The 23,907-nt window shown below is 33.6% G+C and overlaps 1 protein-coding gene across 1 annotated transcript in view; it reads left to right on the forward strand.

Annotated features, from left to right (window-relative positions):
- Positions 1-10,267: 10,267 nt before the first annotated feature.
- LOC129220004 (GATOR complex protein MIOS-like) overlaps positions 10,268-23,907 on the forward strand; it is a 79,852-nt gene continuing 66,212 nt past the window's right edge. Inside the window, 5 exon segments of the mRNA XM_054854330.1 lie at positions 10,268-10,456; positions 15,808-15,914; positions 16,775-16,901; positions 18,694-18,767; positions 21,356-21,423. Coding sequence (XP_054710305.1) covers positions 16,852-16,901; positions 18,694-18,767; positions 21,356-21,423 — 192 coding nt within the window. The 5' untranslated portion in view covers positions 10,268-10,456; positions 15,808-15,914; positions 16,775-16,851.

Below are 23,907 nucleotides of genomic sequence, written 5' to 3' on the forward strand. Positions count from 1 at the left end.
GGTTTCTCTACTATTTGTACTGGTTATCTCCAAATTTTTAATTTTGCTACTTACATCCTCTTGCTTCTCACCGACTCAATAGTATATGGAGAGAATGAGGTGATAAAACTTCTGGTTTTTTTGGAAGGGGGTCGGTCAGTTCTCGAAGATGAGCACACATCAATAGGGGGTCCTGGAGCTTCAGTCCCGGAAAATTTCCGAAATCTTAGTTCTAAAAACGTAGTTTAGACGGTCTTTGGTAATGTTAAGGGGAGAAAATGTTCAAATGCCCTCCCTGGAAATTTTTCGGAATTTATGTCTTTAAAGCGCGAATTCGGACCATATTTATGACGTTAGGGAAAATGATATGACTCAAGGATTGTCCTCAATCGATTTACATCTCTTTCCCAATATTTCAAAATTGAAGTTCCAAAAACGCAATTGAAGACGGTCTTCAATGATGTCAGGTAAAGGGGGAAGTTCTAGGGCTCTCTGGAATTTTTTAGAAATTGAAGTCTTAGAGAGCGTTCCTCAATGAGGTTATTGTAAAAGATTCCTTCCCCTTAAAGTTTTAGAAATTGTAGTTTTAAAAACTGAATTTTCATCCTTCTTTTTTGATATCATAGAGGAGTTTCGGGTGTCGCTCTCCGAAAATTATTCGAGATAGATCATATTTGTTAATGTTAGAGGTAGAGACGCACCGAGTACTCGGTAACTACTCGGCCAATTTGCCGAGCACTCGGTACTCGGCCCAATTTTGATCAGATACTCGGCCAGTACCGAGTAGTTGCAAAAAATTGAATATTGTCCAAGACAGATATTAAAATTTATAAAAAAGCGCAAGCATATATAATTTTCTGCAATCATTTACAAGTCAAATTTAAATTTTGAGAATAATGAAGTCTGTAATGCTTCAATGGAATTAGTCTTTATTTTAATGTTCCCAAAGTTAATAAAACTTATTTATTAAAAATTGTGCAGAAAAGTAATAGTAGAAAGTATGGAATTTTTATATTAAAAATGGATTTTTGCTACAAACAAAAATTAGTTATAAGAAATATAAAAATACCTTTGCTTAAAAAATAAATGGAAATAAAACAATGTTAAAAGCACAGTGCAGACACGTGTTTTGGCATTACAAGGAATTCCTTTTTCAATGCACAAAGTGTGAGCTCGTGGATTTAAAGGCATCCGCCAAAAGTCGGATTCTTCTGTCGAATGTCTTTACATTCTTTAGCTCACATTTTATGCGCTGAAAAAGACGTTCCTTGTAATGCAGAAATACGTGTCTGCAGTGTTCCTGCACATTTGTTTTATTTGTTTTTAAAAATTATTTATGTTTGGCGGACTAGAACTATAATAGATTGGTATACTTTGTTTTAATTCCAACTTGATTAATTATACCTTTTATTTATTTATTTTTAATTTTAAAAATAATTTTTTTGTAAAATTTTTGACAAAAACAAAATTTTTCAAATAATGCGTAATTAAATTTCAGCAGGAATTTAATTTTAAGAACTGTTATATGGACAAGGTCTATACAACTATTCCAATAAGTTCAAAATTCATTACATGTGTGTCCGTGGTTCTTCTTAAAACATAATTGGTACTTGGTAACTTGGCCGAGTAGTGAAAGGCCAAGTACTTGGTAACTCGGTACTCGGCCGAGTAATGAAAGGCCGAGTACTCGCTACTCGGCCAAAGTGCTACTCGGTACGTGTCTAGTTAGAGGCATAGCAATGTTTTGAAATTGAACGGAATATTATATAATCTATCTTATTGTGGAGGGCAAGGTGTTCAGTCATGGGCTCTCTTCCGCGAATTTTCAGGATATTGATCTCCAAAAACGAACATTGCAACGCTTTTTAATAATTTAGGAGGTAGGGGATCGTATCTTTTGATCAAAACGTGGAATTTAACACCCGAAACATACGATCATAATCCCTCGAAAATTAGTTTAGAACTATTTTTTGTTCAATAACTACATTGCTAAACTTTTGAGAACTCGCTAAAGAATTTTCTTTGATCGGGGCTGAACTTTTTATGAAGAAATGAAAAAAAATAAAAAAGAGAAAGAAACGATGGATAAAAATGCTAAATAAATTTGTTTGTAAATTGAACTTTTTTTCTTTTCTTCCTCTGCATTGTTTTTTTTTTTTTTTTCCTTTCTTTCCTTTTCTTTCTTTCTTTTTTTTTTTTTTTTTTGATGATTACTATAAACAAAAATATTATATGACCACTCAGTATTTTAATTTAACTTTCGTTTCATATTTTGCAAGTTTGTTTTAATCAACGAATTTAAAAGGATTCGCCGGAGATTCTTTAGATAGCGTCCGGAAGGTCAGATGTTGTTTACCTTAGAAACCTTCTTTTTGATACGTGTCTGGAGCACCTTCATATTTAAATACAAAACTGGCTCACGATTATCTCTTTTTAGTGGAAGTGTGAGATACAAATGGCATGAACATTAAACTGAGCTACAGTGTAATGTGTAATACACTTGCGAAAGACAAGCTCAAAGTGGAGAGGGCGGAAAACACCCATATGTAGATAACTTGTCTTCAATACTTTTCTTTTTCTTCCGGGAATCGAGAGGTTTGAAAAGAGGGAAACACAAATGTACTGACCACTTCATCTCTCCCCTTTCTTTGTTGGTTATTATGTGGAAATTCCTAAAAAAGGTAGATCTCATTTTTGAAATCAGGTTTGAGATAGACAATGTACTGCAAAGAGCTATACGGTTAGAATTTTTCCGGGGGAGCTGAGCCGGTCTGAAATATTATAGAGGGAGCTCAAGCTCCCCCAGCTCCCCCGCTTCCGACGCCTATGCCTCCGAATAAGGGACACCTCTATTTAAGGGACAAAATGTCTGGTCCCCTTAGTGTCTCTCATTGAGAGGTTCCACTGTAATTGATTTTAAATGAAATCTCCACCTATGTAACAGACATTAAATGAAATTTTATATTAATTCTCTGAAAAATATTATTCCCTATTGCTTAAACAATATGATTCAACATTGTTCTTGCAAACAAATGCAGCGTTCTCTTTTGGTACTGTGTTCATTACTTAATTTTTGTGCTATATAATATGCAAATATTTTGCCCAAATAAATATGTATCTAAAATGTTCAAGCAATATAAACTTCACTGCGAATGTGTATAGAGTCGACCGACCAACAGTGCTGCAGGTTGAGGGAAACGCCTACCACCGAAATATTCGGTTTGCTGTTGGGCAATTCCATTTTAATAGATTTATCATTAGATACACAAAACACCCTACAAAAAAGCCCAAGTATGTTATATTTTTGTTTCATTGCATGAAAATTATGAAGACATAGACTCGACTCCATGATCCCTGACCCCCAAGAACCAAAGCAGGCCCCACGTCAGTTTGGTCGCCAGACCACCTCCCCCCATGATATTTATGAAATTCATACTGCTCCAAACAAAGGTCCCGGTCCTCTCCTCTAATACTAATTTCAGACTGGGCTAACATGGTCTCTCGTTGGTCATGACTCTACTTCTATAAAATGCAATTAAATTTTGGTGGCTTCCAGGCAGGGCTCCGGAGTCGGAGCAAAAATTTCAGAGCCTTCAACTCTGAGTCTTTTACCCCAAAATTAGCCCGATGTTGACTCCGCAAGCATTGGCAGAAGTGCGGGCTTTGAGGGAAAATGACCGACTCTGATTCTTGGAATTTTAAATCTTTCGAATTTTGAATAACACCTCCGACTCCGACTCCTTCACCCCAAAATCCCCCAAAAACTCCGACTCTGTAGCCTTGCTTCGAGGAATATTTGTAAGATAATATTTTTTGGCTCAGTTTCGGAAGCATTTTTTTGAGTTGCGTCCGTTTTTGTTCTAAAACAGATAACTCAGTTCATGGAAATTTTCAAATTTTAATTGACTCAATCAGTCCGAAAGCCAGTCATATCCTTTGTTAAAACCCAGAGACTGTTTTTCGAACTCATCGATTCAATTACATTATTTAGAACTAGTGATACCCGCACGGCTTCGCCCGCAATAGAAAAATCAAAAGGTCTTTTGGTTCGCCTGTATATTTACAAATAATGTATGGTGAATTTTCTCGCCAATTGGCTTGTACCGACGTTACGGTTCCACGCTATGATAATTTCGTATCTCGCCAATTGGCTTGTGCCCATGTTACGGTTCCACGTTATGATTTCGTAATTTATGATAGTTTTTTTCTTAAAATTGGAATAAAAAAACAACCACATCGAATTTTCGAAAAATCGCTTCGAGGTGCACACCCCCATGCTACATACTAACTTTGTGCCAAATTTCATGAAAATCGGCCGAACGGTTTAGGCGCTATGCGCGTCACAGACATCCTACAGATATCCTACAGACATCCTACAGACATCCTCCGGACAGAGAGACTTTCTGCTTTATTATTAGTAAAGATTATGTTAGGACTAGATTAAGACATGGGCGTATGGGGCACGGATCCAGGGAACCAACATTAAGACGGCACCAAATCTGTAGCTAAAGGGTTTTTTTTTTTTTTTTTTTTTTTTTTTTTTTGATGGTGTAATTTCAAATCACACCATGGAAAATGCCCATATTAAAATCTAGAAAAAAGATTCAACTTTAATTATGACTTCTTTGACAAACCCCAAAACCACTGTGTGTGTGTGTGTGTGTGTGTGTGTGTGTGTGGAGGGGGGCGGGTAGGCATCTAAATATATAAGCACGTTAGGCGTAAAGTATCATTTCTGTAATTGGTTGTTTTACTAGTCTATGAGGGCTGACATTTTTTTCTCATAGAAGTAAAACAATAACTTTTACCTTTAGGGCAAATATTTAAGTTTGATAATTTTTTCATTTATTGATTCAAATCATAAGAAAAAAGTTTGAGACTTTTATAGGCGGTATTTTTATTTAAATGATGAAGTTTTTAATGTTATTTGTGAGAAACAAAAAGAGAATTTATCAACACAGCAAGTGTTGGGGAAAATTGATGGTATCATAGCTAATTCGAAAGCTATAGCTGATGACTCAATCCAGGATTTGCTTTAACAAGTTAAATATACATTTGACATGAAAAAGTAGTTTCTGTAAAACTGTAAGCAAACACAAATTTTGAATCATTTTTTCCTAAAAAGGAGAAATCATAGAAATAAACATTTTCTTTTCTTTATTTTCTTAAAAAATCTCTTTGAAATGTTGAATGGTATCAATGGTAGTAAAGTTCGAGCTCAATAATGAAAATCCTTAAGAGCATTCACACCCTCTGAGCGGCCACATTTTCACGGAACGGAGGGTGGTCGCTCGGAGAGGTTTTACTGTGTTAAAAGAATTGAGTATAATATGAAAATTCAACACAAGAAACAGAAATATGGATACATATGAATATACACTATAAACTCATTTAATTTTCAGCCTTATAAAATATATGAATGTGTTTCTTTACTTTAACTCTGAGGTGCGATTTGTATGCAACAGTTGACGCTTCAAAGATTTTTTTTTTAAATTTTTTTACTTTGTGAAAATATTTTTGGATTCGGAGCTCATACAAGAGGAGCAGATGTTTTGGTTTTACAACGAAAAAAAAAGTTGAAAAAAAAGGAAAAAATTATCGTTTTAATTATGTTTTATATATTTTGGGGGGGACCCGTCCCCTCCCCCTTAAAAACTCTTTCCTTGCAACAAATGTTTATGTTTCTAAATGTTTCCTCTCTCTAGCCCTTCAGTAAAGTGTTAAAGGGTAATTTAATGCACTGTTCCCCTTCAAATAAAAATGATGGCAGTGAAATTATTGAAAACTGGGAAAAAAAATAGGGGGAGGGGAGAGACTATATTTTTAAAAAGTGGCGGTTGATGGGGGAAAACAAAGTCCCTATTTGGATGCAAGAGGTCATTAAAAAAAACAGCAAGTATCAGAAGCATTTTTTATTCATCTCAATGTAATTAATTGCTCATAATGGAAACTTTAAAAAAGCCTTATTTTTGAGTGCTATGTGGGGGACCTAAATATTGCAAAATAGCGAAGGTTTTTTTTTTTTTTCCTAAACATATTCAACTTCATCGTTTAGATCAGTCAATTTGAAATGTTTTAAAAATGTCGTTAATTTTAAAAAATATAGAAAAATTGATTTTTTCAGAAAATTATAAACTTTAGGCTTTGTGCAGCACACGTAAATATTAGTTGATTTGAATTTGAAACAACTGTGTTACATATGGGTCTGTAGGAACAACTTTTTATGACTTTGCCAGTTTGAATTTCTAAAAAACGTTTATTCCGATACACACTAAAGTGCAGAAACTGTTCACACATTTCTTAGACGATGTATATATATATTTTTCTTGCAAGGGACGGGGAAGGGACAAAAATTCATAGAACCGAACCTGTGCCTCCAGCTTACTGATGTTCCTGACTGATGATGGCTAATATTTGTAAAACTGCAGTCTCTGGAGCCAGAACAGAACAGAGCTGTTTGGTACCTGCTTGCAGCAGCTGATTTAAGGGGGGCCAGGGGTCCGTGCCCCCTAATTATGAATTAATTTAACTATATAATTAATTATTTTTAAATTGACTTCTCTATAGCATATTTTATTATAGCTATTTTAAAAGAACACAAAACACACACAGGATATTTTGAACAAATGCATTTTTGAAATACACCGTCAGCTCAGTCAATTCCAGCCGAGAACTGCAGTTTCGTGCTTATTAGCACTCATCAATCCGGCATAGAACTGATTGAGCTGGAGGTGGAAAACCTCTTAAGAAAGCCAAGAGAGCCAAACAAACTGGTTTCCTTCACTAATTTTCCACCTCCAGCTCAGTCAGTCCTATGCCGGGCTGATGAGTGCTAATAAGCACGAAACTGCAGTCCTCGGCTGGAATTGACTGAGCTGGCGGTGTATTTCATGTATTTCTGCCTTAGCCCTCGCTATTGGGCGGTAACTTACTGAAATGCATTTTTGTTTGCTAAAGAAGTAATACTGGAGTCAGAGCGGCGGAATACATTTTACTCGCTGGTTTCAAATTCAAGGGGAACGTAATATCGCAATTCGTCCATCAATTCTTCTTTGATAAAACCAATAACTAACTTTTTTTTCAATGTGTAGGCGTGCCTAAAGGAGTCATTTTGATCCAAGAAGCTATTTGCGAAACAAGATTTCTTTTTCAGATTATAAAAAATGTAAAACGAAAGAAATCATATGGTAGTTTCTTGGCAAAACCATGTTACTAATCCAATTGCCATGTAGTATCAAAATGTTACCTCAACTGTACCTTTAAAAATAAATCGGCTTTAAAAATAAATCGGCAACTGCTTTGAAATTCACACAGAAATAGTTTCTGAATTCTTCAATAAAACATATATGCTGTGAAGCTATGATTTTCTGAATCATATAATATTTTACAGTTAAAATATAAATTAATTTATAAAAACTCAATTGAGGTGTGGGTTCATTTAATAACCTTGCCCTCGTATTATAATCATTATGACGACAATGCTTCTAATTAAAACTGCTCATTGTACAGTATCTCGGTAATATTACAAGGTTCTCACGGGCCCTCAAAAGTAATATAGCACCTATTTTCAAGTTTGTTTGTAGGGGGCTCCCCTAATATCGATATTTAGTAGACAAAAACCCTAAACATTAACAGAAGGTTGTATTTTTTAGGATTTGAAGAACCCTTCGACTTTTAATAAACGGGCAAAGACATTTGCTAAAAAGCTACAACCTAATAAACTGATACTTTGGAACATATTAGAATTGACAAAGAATTTTCTATTTATATATATATGCTTATTTATTAACAAATGCATATGAATTGGCTATAAGAACATCCCGCTCATAAGCTCACTTTCGCAAAGTCGCGAAGAGTAACCGTATAACGCGGTCCGACTGTATACCTATACGCATATATGTGTCTACTTATGTTTATAAGCGAAACCCTTTCTACCATGAAAAATTTCTTGTTGCACCATTGGCATGAAGTGGTCCTATATCGGTAAAACTCTGCCGGAAAAAGCCACATGAAGGCCCTTTTAAACTGCTGGAAGAGTGGCAACGCTGTATCATATTGAATTCAGTATTTAATTGGCTTGAAACATTAAAGATATTTTATATCCACTTTCAAAGTATATTTGTGCACACTATTTATGTACTTAAAAGTAGATTCGTTGGCCTGAAAGGATCCTAAAAAAGCCTACATTTAAAAATAAAAGTCATGAAAACATTGTATGGGAGGAGAGGGGTTGCTATTCAATTTCAATGGCCCCTTCCAAAGGGTTTTCTGTATCCGCCCCTACCTGCTTGTAAAGTGTTCCAATATTTTGAATAATGCCGTTACTTAAATATTGTTTCAAACGAGCTGATGTGTTTTTCACATGAATTCCTTTTACTCCAATTTAATGTCATTTTCTCATTATTGGTACTTTTAATATGATTCAATAGTATACTCTCTAAATATCACCAACAGTGGCCAAATTGAAACCAGATTTTAAAAAAAAAATTCAAAAAAATCGCCAAATTTGTCGCCAAGTTGGTGACAAAACTTGACGGCTAAAAGACTGGCAATATATCGCCAAGTGTGGGGCAAATTATAATACCACTTAAGTTTACATCGAAATTAACAATGATTTCACTCCAAAAAGGGGCAAAAGACCCCCTTTGGAGCATCCGAATGCGACCAAAAAGAAAGGTGCACAACTAGACCCCACTAGGAGTCTACGTACCAAATTTCAACTTTCTAGGACATTCCGTTCTTGAGTTATGCGACATACATACACACATATGCACATACGCACATACATACGTACATACAGACGTCTCGAGAAAAGTCATTGTAATTAACTCGGGGATCGTCAAAATGGATATTTCGAGTGTCTGTACGTTCCTAGGCACATATCCACGTGTGGTCGGGTTGAAAAAAAAAAAAAAAACTCAACATTCATTCAGGGGTGAACAAAATGAAAATTAAGGCCGATTTTTTGGTGAAATTTTTTTTGCGAATACAATACTTCCTTTTTTTTGAAAAAAAGCAGTAAAAAGGAGTAGTTTTTGTTTAGATGCGTTGAAAGTTTTCTGTCGAGTTGCCTGCCTGAAATAGGCAGATGTATACAGTTTTTTTTTTCTTTCTTTCTTTCTTTTTTTTTCTTTTTCGCATTCAATACTTAAGTGTGATAAGTTCATATCCGAAAATTTAGTTGTTCCGCTGTAGGTTGGTGGGATAAGAAACTTTTGCGCATGCGATCTTATGATTTTTTAAAATTACAGGAATTGAAACAGAACGGAACGGTTGAGTTTTAAAGAAAACGGGTTTTTTCTTTCTTTCTTTCTTTTTTTTTTTTTACAAGGGGGGGGGGCGTTCTAAGCTCCTCGACGTCTACAGGATATCACCAAAACCGGGCTATTCGGATAAATTTTCTAAAAATACAGGCTATTTAAATAAATATTTTTACTACAACTCGCCAGAAGTTCTTCCGTATTTCTTGTGAACTTTCACAAATTATACTGTTTCTTTTCAAGAACACAGCCAAAAATAAAAAAGAAAGAAAAGAAAAGAAAACCACAGGGAAAGAAAACCAATGTTCATAACAAGTTAACAAGAAGATATTGTTTATATAATTTAAAAGTGGATAAACAAATTTCATACAACTTCGCGTTCTTACTTCTTAAATTTAAAAAAAAAAATTAATTTGAATTTTGACATCTTGAATTCAAATTATGTTTTTCGCAATCACGAGTGTGTGTATGTATAGGCGTGTGTGTTTGTGTGTACGGGTTATGTGTATGTGTGTGTATGAATGTGTGTGGGGGGGATGTGCATGTGTGTGTAGGCATACATGTTTGTGTCTGTGTGCATGCATGAATGTGTGGGTAGTTGTGTATGTGTGTGTATGTGTGGGTGTCTGTATGTATGCGTGTGTGTAAGTGTTTGTATGTGTGTATGTGTGTGTATGTGTATGTGTGTGTGTATGTGCGCGTGTGTGTGTGTAGTTGTGTATGTATGCGCGTGTGTGTAGGACATGGATGCAACCTGGAGACGGCTTTCGCTATAGGAGCAGCATCGTGAGGAGCCAGCCGGTCCACGGTGATGGTGCGGAGGGTGGCGGTGGGAAAAATCAGCGTAACGCCAAAAACAGTCAAATGAGAACAATAAGCAATCGTGATTGCTCAAAAAAAAAATGCTCTTCTGTTATTCTACTTTCTTAACTGTTGACCAGTTGAAATGTTGCTGAGCCTTGCTCAAATATAACGCTGGACAATCAATCAAGCTTTCCACAAATCATGTGTTGTGTACATCCGCCACCCGAACTTTGAAAAACTCGTGTGGGGGAGATTTCAGTAGATAAACAAATAAATTTAAAAATTGTGTTGAGAAAAAAGGAATAAAAAATATCAAATATGGTTCGCTGAGAAATCCTTAAGCTTTGCCTAAAGTTTGTAACGCATAAAAAAGGCATTATTGTGTTATACTTTGATACATTGGGTATGAAAAGGTATAGTTGTTATTGACAAGTATAGTGTTTTTTCTGTCATTAGTATGTTGAGAACACTTCCCTTTTGACTTTTTTTTGTGTCAAATGTGGTTTATTTGTTCATATCTATGAAAAGCGAAGAAACTTGCGTTATGCAGAGATAATTTTAAAAATCATATTTCACGCAATGAAAATCAAAAATTTATTCAAGGGTATTTTTACTTTACTTTTCTAGAAAAAACTTGAACATCGTTAGGTGGAAAAGGAGCGGTGAGTGACTGGAATTTTTGAAATGCATTACTCTTGAATGTTTTAATTTTTAAATACAAAATATTAAAACATTCCAAATGTTAAAAATAAAAACAAAACGCATCTCATCCCCTGTCATTTTCTGTTTTATCCAGAGAAAGTTTTTTTGAGTGACTGCAACCTCCAGCTCAGTTACTTCCTATTCTGGGCTGGTGAGTGCTTTAAAGCACGAAACTGCAGTTTTTGGATGGAATAACTGAGCTGTTGGTGTATTTTTTGTAATAATGAAGTATACGTTCATTCAGACTGATCAAAGAGTAAAAGAAAATTCAACTCGTGACATTAGCAAAACCAGGAAAAACGTCACAAGTACTGCACAATAGGAGAGTCTTTACTATTTTTAAGTCTGAATCCAAAATCCATAAAATTCCAAAGTGCTGAAAGGTTGCGGTCGCGAGCATTCCGGATTTGGTGTCCTATACTGTATAGTGTTTTTATTTATTCATATGAAGTAATTCCAATTGCATATGGCAGTCGTCACTTACAACCACACTCATTTCTAGGTCTTGAACAGATATAGTAATCTTCCCTAGTTAAAGATCTTGAGTGGGCTACTGACTAGTGTTAGATTTTTAGGGCGGTTACTTACTGAAAATACCATGCCTTGCCTTCAGTTTTCGAGTTGAACCGAACCATTACTTCGGTCACTTATCTGGTCAGAGTGCTAATTCTATACAGGGGTCTGGCTAGAGGATATTTGGGTCCGTTAACGGACCCTTCACAAAGATCCAATCAACCAAAACGGACTTTTCACAAAATCCCGATCAACCAAAACAAACCCTTCACAAAATTCTGATAAACAAGAACGGATCTTTCACAAATTGTTTATTGAAAGAGCAAATCTGAAAGCAAAATAACGCACATTTAACCAATAGTTTTTGGAATCTTTTTTAAAGTCAAATTAGAGGGATCAGCTTATACAAAAGCTGCTAATTTTGCAAAGAAAAAAAAATCTGCACTCTTGTGATGATCCTGCAAGCGATGAATATTTGCTACTGCCAAATAAATGTAATGCTTGTTGTTTGTTTCTTGGAAAGAAATTAACAGCTGAAAATAGGTTTGGTTTTAAATAATTTTGTTTGTTTTATCACAGCTAATTTTTATCACAGCAGCTGTATTGTTGTAAACTTTCCTGAAAAGGCGTTGGTAAGCACTTTTCTCCCCACTCATTATTTAATAAATAATAATAATAAATAATAATATCATATATCAACGAAATGAACTTAGAACTGCAAAGGAATAGTAAGGGAGGGGAAAATATATGATCGCTTCAGAGAGGGTTACCAACTTGAAAATTATCACCATTTAGTGTCTAGCATTAAACTTTTATAATGTCTTGACTAGAAAATATTATCATCATTTTACCAGCTTGCCAATATTTGCATTTTTATGGTGCTGTGCAATGTTTAACTGTTATTTTGGGAGAAAATTATATGGGTTTGATTTTTTGATGCTAACAAGGATAATTAACTTTAAATAAACTTTTTTAACTTGCCGTTTTTTTTTCTTTAGATGTCTACATTTTGAAAAAATGCTATCTTTTAACATCCGACATAAGAATCATATTTTGTTCTGTTTTCAAGCTAACTTCGCTTTATTAGGATGCAAATAAATGAAAAGTTTTGTTATTTTTGTTAGAACTCTCATTTCTAGTTTTTAAAGCAAAACTCTATTTTCTTTTATGAGTCAAAAATTAAAATGCTGAATCAATGGTTTTAATTTTTTTTTTTTTTTTTTGCTTCAACTGTGTTCAGAAATATTAATGATATGTTAATCATAGGACTCTAAAATGCAATTTAAAAATAATTTTATCAAAAATTTTTCTTTTACAAGCTGTTTTTATACTTTTGATGCCTTCACTTAAAGGGAAGTTGCAACCTATTAAATGTTCATATTTTGGCTATTGGATATTGTGTATTGACCCTCAAAACTAAAAAATTCACCATCGCCGAATTTTAAAACACTGTGGTTGATTTTAAAAGAATTTTTAAAAATCCACGCGCAAAAGTGCGCTCTTCTGAAACGTCACGAGCTTGCATCACAGGGCGCGAATGGGCAGCCTTCCGCCGAAGATCCCTTGTCTTCGCTAGGGACATTTTGAGCGTGCTGATATTTTTATTTTTTAGAAATTCAATAATCCTTTTTGACTATGGAGACGCGGAACACACTATGGAGACCGGATTCGTTAAAGCACAATCTAAATAATCTTCCTCATGTAACATCAATGATGTCGAATGGGGATTGTCGAAGATGAAGAACAAGTAAAACAGCTGCAAGAGGATTTAGATCATATTACTAAGTGGGCAGATAAATAGGGTATGGCAGTTAATGTAGGGAAATGTCAAGTGCTACACTTAGGTCATAGAAATAAACGTATGAGATATCGTTTACAGGGTTCAGTCATAAATCAGGCAGAAAATGTTATGGATCTGGGTATCTTTATTAATCAGGGCTTCAAGTTTAGTCAACAGTGCAGTATTGCTAGTAACAAAGCCAACAAAATGCTTGGGTTTATCAATAGATCTATTTCAAACAAATCTAAGAAAGTTCTTCTGCCTTTATATAGGAGTTTAGTAAGACCTCATTTGGAGTATGCTGTTCAGTTTTGGTCGCCTTATCTGAAGAAAGATATTTTTGTATTGGAAAGGGTTCAAAGAAGGGTAACTAAATTAGCAAGGGGACTCTCAGATTTAGATTATGATACCAGACTTAATAGGCTTAACATGTATAGCCTGGAGCAAAGGAGAGTCAGAGGGGACATGATTCAGTTATTTAAATTTATCAAAATGAAAGATGTAAATGGATTAAATTTTTGCGGGGAAAGCAGGACAAGGGGTCATTGTTTTAAGCTATTTAAATCTCAGGTTAACTTGGAAATCAGGAAAAACTACTACTTTAGCAGGGTCGTGGGCACTTGGAATAGCTTACCGGAAGAGGCAGTAATGAGCAAGGGAGTGAATAGCTTTAAGAGGGCCATTGATCTTCATTGGGGACTAATTAATTGATTGGGACCAGCCTAGCTGGGCCCAGAGCCTGTTGCTGGTCGTCACATTTGTATTTGTATGATATTCGAATATTTCCGAGAGGATGGTAGGTTTAATGTTCCAGAAACGCGAGGGAGGTAAGCCTTTTACGTTTCATCTTCGAAGTCGAATGCGTGACCTTCGGCTTCTCCCCTATCGGAAGAGCGCATGACATCACTTCCTATGCCATTTGACGTCATAAGCGCTTGAACTTTAAAAAATAATTTAAAAAAAAACTACTTATTGTATCGCAAATTTTTTTTCCACCTATGATGTTCATACATGTTACTCTATCATATAAAAATAAAATTGAAAAATCGAAAACTTCCCTATTGCTATCTCTTTGCATCCGCTATGGGAAGCCGATTTTTTTAATTTTTGATGTTTAGTACACTTTGTTAAGAGATAAACAAATAAAATCTCTTTTTATTTTTGTTAAAATCATGGAATTTTCAAGTTTTAAAAAAAATTCTGTGCTTTTTAAGAGTGTCTTGGGTCAAAAAGTTATATGCCGATCCCTTGTCTGATTTTTTTTTTTTGGTTACAATTATTTTAAATATTCTACAGAAATATTTCTAGTATAATTTTAACATAATCTAGAATGGTAAATAAATATTTCTACTTGAGAGAGAGATGCCCCCCCCCCCCCCTGCCAAACACTAGAAAAACACTCCAGAATGATATTCTCAACATAGAAGAGGAAAACACATAACTTTAAGTTTAAATGATGCAGTTTCTGCTCTCTCTTAAGTTCTAAAATTTCGTTTAAACCAAAAAAAAAAAACTTTTTTTTTGCAAAATTATTTGATTTTTCACAAAAAACGGACCCTGTGAAAAATCCTGGACAGACACCTGCTATATTAGCTACCAGTTTGTTTGGCACTCTTGGCTTCCTTAAGAGGTTTTCCACCTCCAGCTCGGTCACTTCCTATGCTGGGCTGATGAGTACTAATAAGCATAAAACTGCAGTCCTTGGCTGGAATGACTGAGCTGGCAGTGTATTTCATGTATACGTTATTAGAATTAAGAATTTAAATTTATTTGTCATGATGCCTAAAATAAGTTTTTTAGGCATCAAGATAAAATATCTTGTTGCCCTTTTCGACAACTCATACATGCATGAGGTTATAAAAAATAAATAAATATAGTTTACTGAACAGAAATAATGCAATCATGCATTTTTTTAAGAAAATGAATAAAGGTTTCTTTTTATTCTTTTAGGTTAATTGCAGATTGCAATCATTTTAAATTCAGAGAAAAAGTTTGATAAGGTGTAAAATTTAGGCATTAAATTTGATGCCTTGCAGTGTTAGAAATAAAAATTTGAATTCAGGTCTTATGATGATAGCTAAGATAAGTTTCGAAGGGTTAAAATAAACAATTTAGGTGTCATTTTTAGTGAGTCAAATATATACTATACATAAATATATTTAACAATTAGAGGTGCTACTTACTGCCGGGTACCAAATTTTTAAAAAAGATCTGTAAAATATGAAAGAAAAAAATTCAAAGACAAAAGTGATTGCATTTAAAAATTGCTTTTTCAAATTTATTCTTCACAGCAATAATGGGTTTCAAATATTAGTCACGAAAGAAAAGCTTCGATGCGATACGAAAGTCAAATTTGGCACCTGGGTTTCTCAAGGCATCAAATGAAAAAATTTTGTCTCAAAATGTTGCTGACAACTTCTTCCTTCTAACACTTTTCACATCGAAAAAAAATTAAAGACCTGAAAACTTCAAAGTTTGAAACAACAGCCTCCTACCATCACTGCAACATCATAATAAAGAAAACCATGGATATAGTGTGGATTATAGAATAAAAACAAATGAAAATATTGAAGGCTGGTTTTCAGATATTCACACATTTACCATTTTACTTATTCTTTTGCTAAACTGTTCGATTGGCTTCAGAAGTTTTTAAACTAAAAAATTTACTTTATAGTGTGCAGTATTTCTGTGTCTCATTTGGAAAAGAGTATTACTGTTTTTTATAGTTTTTGTTTCATTTGCAGTATACTAATTACGCTTTACTTTTAGATACTGATGAATTTTGAACCGACTGTGATGTCCATGGCATTAATTTCGCCAGGAATTAAAAATTGCCTAGTTTTCTATTTATAATGATGTGAAAGAAGATCAGAAAGGTATTATTTTTCCATAATATGTCTTCATAAGAAATGAATGTGAATGAATATATAATGTAATGAATGGTTTCAAAGGATTGAAAATGTTGTGCTTAAAAGTAAAAATCTAAACAGCAATGTTAAAAAAAATGTTTGGGTTTCCTTGTAACCCTTTTTTGTGCAGGCAAGGGGGAGAGAAGGGACACTTGTTGGCCCAAGCCTTAATGAGGCCTGAGAGTTTTAAAATGAGGATGAAATATATGTTGGGAGGGGGAGGGGGTTAAATAATATGGTGGGGGCCCATAAAAGTCATTTGTGACTCACCCCAAAATTTCTGTGCATACCCCTGTGTGCAGGTCTGCTTTTTTTTTTTTTTTTGAAATTTCCTTTTTTAATGCTTTTGTTTATATTTTTTAATAACCTTAACTCCATAAAAATGTTGTCCATCCATTCTTATGTTTATATTAACAACAATTTCAGTTTGCAGTTGTAATGAATAAAACCATTTAGCAACTGTTCTTTAGAAACAAAAATTCAGTTAGTCAATGTTACTCTATATTTAATTTATGTATCCATATAAAAACAATTGAATAATTTCAAATATTTTGTCATAGTTAAAACTACAATTTTCAAGCCTATTATTGAGTATCCTTTGTCAGGGTGCAACAAATGATAGTTCAGTGAATCTTTATCAATATTTCTATAATTTTCAGAATAGATTAATATAAACTTCTCTTTTTCCGAAAAAACTGCTTATCTTGGTATTAAATACATGAAATACAATGTTTCTTGACTTATTTTCATTTTATCTATTTTGTTATTGATTGATCTATAAGTCCAAGAATAATGTAAAATTCAAATATTTTTTTCCCTCTTTTCAGATTATGATTACATGGAGTTGATGTATTGAAGTGCAAGTGTTTGAAAATAAACTGTCCTGAAAGAAATAGTTTTGAAAATGTGCGCAATGAAAGTAGATGTAGCATGGTCTCCTAGTGAAGCAAATAGGTATGACTTTGTTCTGCCAAAGGTGGATCAAAAGTATTTCTAACTTTTCAAACTGTTTAACTTGTCAGAAACTTGGTTAACTTAGTCTGGTCTCTTTTTAGTCCCCCCCCCTAATAGATGGTTTTCAAATCATTTGGTTTAGGATTTCAACCTTGTATTTAGATTAAATTTTGCATTTTTGTGCTCTTAATATTTATTTACATTATTGTCCTAAAGTTTTCATTTCTTTTTAATAAAATTTATCTTTTTTGTATTCGTCTATTTTTACTGGGATCTCCAGAAACCAGGTAGGGGAAAAGGGGGCACATGTAAACAATGTTTTTCAATTCTTTATTTTTCAAAAAATATTATCAATTTCTCAATGCAAAAGATCCCTATGAATGAATAAACTTTTCTTTGTGTCATGAAGTTTTTTGTGATTTTTTAAAAAATTGTTTCTCTACTTTATAGTATTTTTAAGAAATGTCTTCATTTGTTCACATGTGCCCCTATGGAGGGGAACATATGAACATGGGTAAAAAATGCTGGATAGGCATTACATTTTAAAGGAAAATTCTTCAATATGAACATATACCTAAGTAACAAATACGTTGAAAGGATTGTAACCTATACTGCATTAGATTCAATCGTACAGTAATTGTTCCCCTAAGAAAATATTTTTTTCCGAATATATTACTGCTCACTGTCAAATTCTTTAGCCTCGTAGCCTGTTCTGATCACTGAATAGACTAAAAAAAAACATGATATAACTACATAATTCAAACAACTTTTTATTATGCAAGAGTTATTCTATATATATTTTGCTTTTAAGCTTCACACATTGTTTGATAATGTATTTTAAAATGATTTTGAGCATCAGTTTTTAATTAAATGAAAATATTTTGTCTTTTTATTTCCTGTAAGTATTATATGACATTAAATTATTGAATTAATTAAAAATTTAGTTAACTTTAGTAACAAAAAAATTTTAAAATAAAAATAATAAACATAAATAAATATTAATAACAATTAACAATGAATTTACAAATCAATTAGAGGAAAATAATAATTATAAATATTTATACATTTTTTAACACTTTCAATATCCTTCACTAAGAATAATATTACGGAGAGCGGCTATGAGAACCATTCACTTTTGCCCCATCTTCTAATTTAGAGCTAACTCGCAGAAGCAAATAATTTTTAATTTGATGAAAAAATTTAAACATTGTCATAAATTTACTTGAATGTTCATACAATGGTACGTAATACTTAAGTTTAGCATTGCAGTTAGGTTTGAAAATACTTTCACGTGAAGAAAACAGTAAAAAAAAAATTTCAACACCTGCTAAAACAAAGAAGGTGCCAGCACAGACACATAAAATGGCTCATTGGCTCTAAATGTTTGTCCAAGAAGTACAACTGGTACTGTCCTTATTTGAGAATTTTTCCAGATTTTTTGCTTGAAGCACTCTTAGTAAAACACTCCTTGTTCACATGTGCCCCGTGTTTACATGAGCTCCCTTTTCCCCTATAAAGTCTAATTATACATAAACTGAAAATATTATGATTTACTGGGGAAAAGAAAAGTTCCTTAAAGTTGTTACAGTAAAAGGCATGTGGCAGAAAAGTTACACTTTTTGAAGAATGACCCATTCTTAGTAAATAGTTTTCATAGCATTTCAATTTTATGAAATTTTTTAAACGAACTTTCCCCGCTGTCGAAGGCAGTTCCTAAAATCTGGCATGTACTGTATCTACTACGGTACTCATTATTTTGTATGTGTCATTCATTTATTTGTTTTCTTTAAAGGTTTATAACAGTGAGTACAGATATCCAACTATATGAAGTGGAAGAGCTAAAAGAAGGATTTGTAAAACCATCAGGTAACTAAAATTAACCTGACGCATAATTTGATTCTTCCAGGTTATGAGAATTTAATATACTTTGCTGATTTACCTATTTTTAAAGCTGGAAACAAACTGTTACATTTAATTTGAATAGCCTTAATGAATCACATGGTAAAAATAATATTGTCAGCAGTAATTGATAACTATTGTAAAAACTCGAAGAATGTCGATATAATCATTAGAGTAGATATCAGCAACAAAAATTCAATGGTCCGAAAAATCCACTTAAGTTATGATCCATTAATTTTAAAATATGAAATGGTAGAAAAGGTTAAAAATAAATAATTGCATTGTGCATTAATATGCATTTTTATACTTGGACCTGTATGTTAGTTTCATTTTTTTTTTTTTTCCAAAAACATTAAATGCTTAAATTTTAAAATACAGGGTATTCAAAAAGTTCATGATGCATTTAAAAAATTCATAGAAAAACAAAAAACTGTCATATGAATATGCGGTTTGCACCATAATACTTCACAGGGGTAAGAATTTTTTAAGAAAAACCGTGTAATAATAAGTCTTTTAAATACAAATACAAATACAAAAGTGACGACCAGCAACAGGCTCTGGGCCCAGCTAGACTGGTCCTAGTCAATTTACAATCCCCAGTGAAGATCAATGGCCCTCTTAAAACTGTCTACTCCTTTGCTCATTACCACCTCTTCCGGTAAGCTGTTCCAAGGTTCCACTACCCTGCTAAAATAATAATTTTTCCTAATATCCATGTTAGCCTGAGATTTAAGTAGCTTAAAACAATGACCCCTTGTCCTGTTTTCAGTGCTAAACTTTAGCCCCGTAACATCTTTCGTTTTAATAAATTTAAACAGCTGAATCATGTCCTCTCGGTCTCTTCTTTGCTCAAGACTGTACATTTTTAGCCTTCTAAGCCTGGAATCATAATCTTTACTGTGATGACTGTATTGCCACAGTAAGGAAAACAAAGCATCATGTGGACTGTTAAATCATTTTATTAAACAGAAAATATCTTTCATTACCAGAGTTCAATATGTGCACCTTTTGTTGCTCAAAACACATCTAATCGGTACTCAAGTTCATCCCTTGTCCACAAATGGTACACACATTGAACTCTGATAATGAAAGGTTTTGCTTTCTGTATCATGATTAAAAACCTCACATGATGTTTGTTTTTTGTATTGTGACGATACAGCCATCACAATAATTACCTTTTTTTACAATGACATAAAAAATTCTTGAACCTGTGAAGTATTATGTTGCAAATCGCATCTGATCTCTCTGCATGAATGTAGATCTAGCAATCTATCTAGGCCTTCAGTCAGATAACAATATTGATCTAAATCTGAATGCAAGTTGAAAATAACATGTTATAAAAAGAAAATCTAGATTTTTTTTTTTTTTTTTTGAGCAATCACGATTGCTTATTGTTCTCACTTGACTGTTTTGATGTCCTGTGATTTTATTTCCCTCCGCACCATCACCATCGACCGGATCCTCACGATGCTGCTCCTATAGCGAAAGCCGTCTCCAGGTTGCATCCATGTCCTACACACACGCGCATACATACCAACTACAAACACGCATGCACACACATACACACACACATAAATACAGACACCTACACATACATACACACACAAAAACATACACACAACTACCCACACATTCATGCCTGCACACAGATACAAACACATATGACTACACACACACATACACATACCCCCCCCACACACATTCATACACACAACTACCCACACACTTATGCTAGCACAAAGACACAAACACACATGCCTACACACACATACACATACCTCTCCCCCACATACACACTCATTCATACACACAACTACTCACACACTTATGCCTGCACACAAACACATACCTACATACACATATGCCACACACAAACACACACGCCTACATACACACATTCGTGATTGCGAAAAACATTATTTGAATTCAAGATGTCAAAATTCAAATTAATTTTTTTTTAAATATTTTTTTCCCTTACCTTTTGTAAATATCGGAAGCCGCATAGCTCAGTGGTATCGCTTCCATGCCTCAGGTACAGGTTCTATCCCCGGATCAGGCATGGCAACTCAGCCGTTCATCCATTGAGTGGGTCGATAAAATGAGTACCAAGCATGCTTTGGATACTAAACCCTGGGGGTTCCGCATTTGGCTGACCACCTAACTGGAACATCTGTCTAGCACCCCAGATCCCTTGGTCAGGAAGACTGAGATGGGCAAGTAGGCCTTTGACCCCATGGTCTGTCATGCTTCTGGATTTGGTTTGGTTTGTAAACACCAAAATATGTTGCTCTTTTTGAAATGTAAATGAAAATCAATTAGAATAAATTCATTAATTCCAGGTGATAAATTTGTGGCTCACATAATTGATATTCGCAACGTTTGTTAGTGATATAGCAGCTATTCCTGCTCTATAATCTTAATAATCAGTGTCTTAAAGTTGTTATGATACTATCAGCATTAAATTTTTTAATTTAATGAATGTAATTCTTTCTGTTGAAACACAGTTTTTTTTTATGAAGTATAAATTTTATACTTATTATTTATTTATTTTTCAGCTATACCATTATCTGAATATACATGTGCCAACCTGATCAACAGCAGTTCTGATCATCAATACCTAAAAGTAAAGCTCTGATATACTTTAAAAGCTTTGAAAAAACATTGAATTTTTGTTTTGTGTCTATCATTTTACTGTTACATTTGTTAAAAACCAGATTTTATTTCACAAAACTTCGAAACAGGTCTTTTTTTTTTTCAAATAAAAACAATCAATCATTTTGTGTGTTTATTATGTAGAGGCTTTGTAACTCATTCAACAGTGTTTCAGGGTGACGACTGATCAGGGAAACTTCAGAGAACTTTATTAATCAGGGAAAAATGAGGGAATTTTGAAAAAATAACGAAAAATCGAAAAATTGATTTTATGAAGGAAAAAATTTTTTTTTTGCTTTACAAAATTAAGTACTCTAATTCCCTACGCATTTTCCGCCAATTATCTGTTCAAAAAAAAGTAAAATTACTGAGGTGCGATTATACAGTGCCGCATATTTGTGCATCTTTTTTCCTCAACGTCAAAGTATTGAATCATACTTATTAACCACAGGATGAACTTCCTAAGATTGCTTCTGTGTCTGTTTGGTTGTTTATTTTACCTAGCTTGAAATTTCCTTTTACGCTTTCAATGCTACGTAAAATAAACAACCATACAGGAAGCCTTCATTAATGCCTTAGCTCCTTTGCCTTTATTCCATTGTCTCGAAGTAATTAGCATACTGTAATCACGATTTCAAGAAGAAATCTTTGGTTTTTGAATTAATACTATAAAAGCTTAAAAGTTATTACTTCTTTGCGTTTTTAATTTAATTGCTAAAATTGAACTTTCAATAAAAAAAACTTTGTTTTTATACTATTTGTTGTCACCGCAGATTATAAAGGTTTTCTTTTCTTCAGACTTAAGTGATACTTTAATTTAATAACCAAGTTGTATTCTTCTTTTATATATTTTGTAATTAACTAATTGCTTTTTTTCCCCTTACGTTTCAAAATTGTTTGTTACAAAAGCAATCTAAGATTTTTTTTCGTTACATACTGAACTCATTTAAAATAGAGTTAACTTGTGTACTTAAGTAAATATCTTTATTTTTTTATTGTTAAAATGCTGTATTCATTCATTAAAACCTATGTTCTTGATTAGAGAAATGCTCCCTGTGAATGGATGTCAGATGGTTTTTACTGTTTTGCATAAATATGTCAATTAGTTATATAAGAATAACTACATTACTTCTATTCATTCACTATTACTTGTTATTCTTGCAACAATTATTATACTGCTTGAAACCTTAGTTCAAAATAATTTCAATTACTTTTTAGTTCTATCATAAATACAAATATGTTTTTAAGATTAGTTTTAATAGTATCTTAAAATTCTTATGCTAAGTGGTTTCTGGATGTAAAGTTTTTTTTTTTTTTTTTTAAATTTTCTATAATCTTTCCATGTAGAAAAATTTAATATAGTGTTTTGTATGGGTTTTTTTTCCCAAAACAATTGACTTGATATGTTTTTTTTAAACCGTTTTATTAAAAAAGTAGCATCTTTTTAAAATATATCTTTAGTTCAACAACTTTACACAACTTAAAACGTTTGAAATACTGCATTTTATGTTAACATACAATAGATTTCAAGTAGAACAAAGAAAGAAAACCATTATCATTGGTAACGTAAATCAGTGACATTTGGTGAACTTAATCAGGGAAAAGTCAAGGAACTTTTTTTCAGTTCCCGTCGCCACCCTGTGTTTCTTTCAGGCATCTCTCCGGGCCAGGCCGTGCCCCCCGCCTCCCCCACCCCAGAGGAGGCCAACTGTCCCCCAACCCCCTAAGCAAATTTGGAATACTTGTTTTACTATGTAAATATTTAAAAAAAGGAAATTATAGAAAATTTGGAACTTTGTCCTCCGGGAAGGTGGTGGTGATGGGTTGGGGGTATCGGTCTGTGTGGCCTGCATTTTGCCAGTGTCGATGGAAAGTCCCTCACTGGCAACAGACTGCTAAAAGCACATTCCCCCCCCCCCCCTGAAGAATATGCAATTAATTAAAGAACAAGATATATTTCCTCCTTTTTATTACCCTCCTTTGTTTGTTGTTCTTTTATTACTGTTATACTGCTATTGTGATAGGGATGGGATGGCTCATGGCACATCTCATTGGAAATCAAAAGTTTCCATAATGAGGATCATTGTATGGAGGTGGGGGGGGGGCGGATAATGAGCTATGAGTTATCTTTTGCAGACTGTAATATAAATGCCTATGATGCAAACGTTCGTTTCTCTTTTATATGACAAATAACATGGTGTCATCAACGTCTTCTTTTCGAAAGTAATGCTTGCAAATTTGGCTTCTTTCTTTTAATACCCCCCCCCCCCCTTATGTCATCCCACAGTTTTCAGGCTGACAAGACTTAGTCAATTAGAAACTTTTGAAGATCTACACAGATTTTCTCTGAAGAACAAATTAATTTCATAATCATTCTAGAACTTGAAGCCCTCTAATGTGTGAACTTGTTTAAGTCTCCTTTCGGTTAAGTCTTTACTGTCTTTAGCGATCTTGT

The sequence above is a fragment of the Uloborus diversus genome, chromosome 4 (assembly GCF_026930045.1).
Source record: "Uloborus diversus isolate 005 chromosome 4, Udiv.v.3.1, whole genome shotgun sequence".
NCBI lineage: Eukaryota > Metazoa > Arthropoda > Arachnida > Araneae > Uloboridae > Uloborus > Uloborus diversus.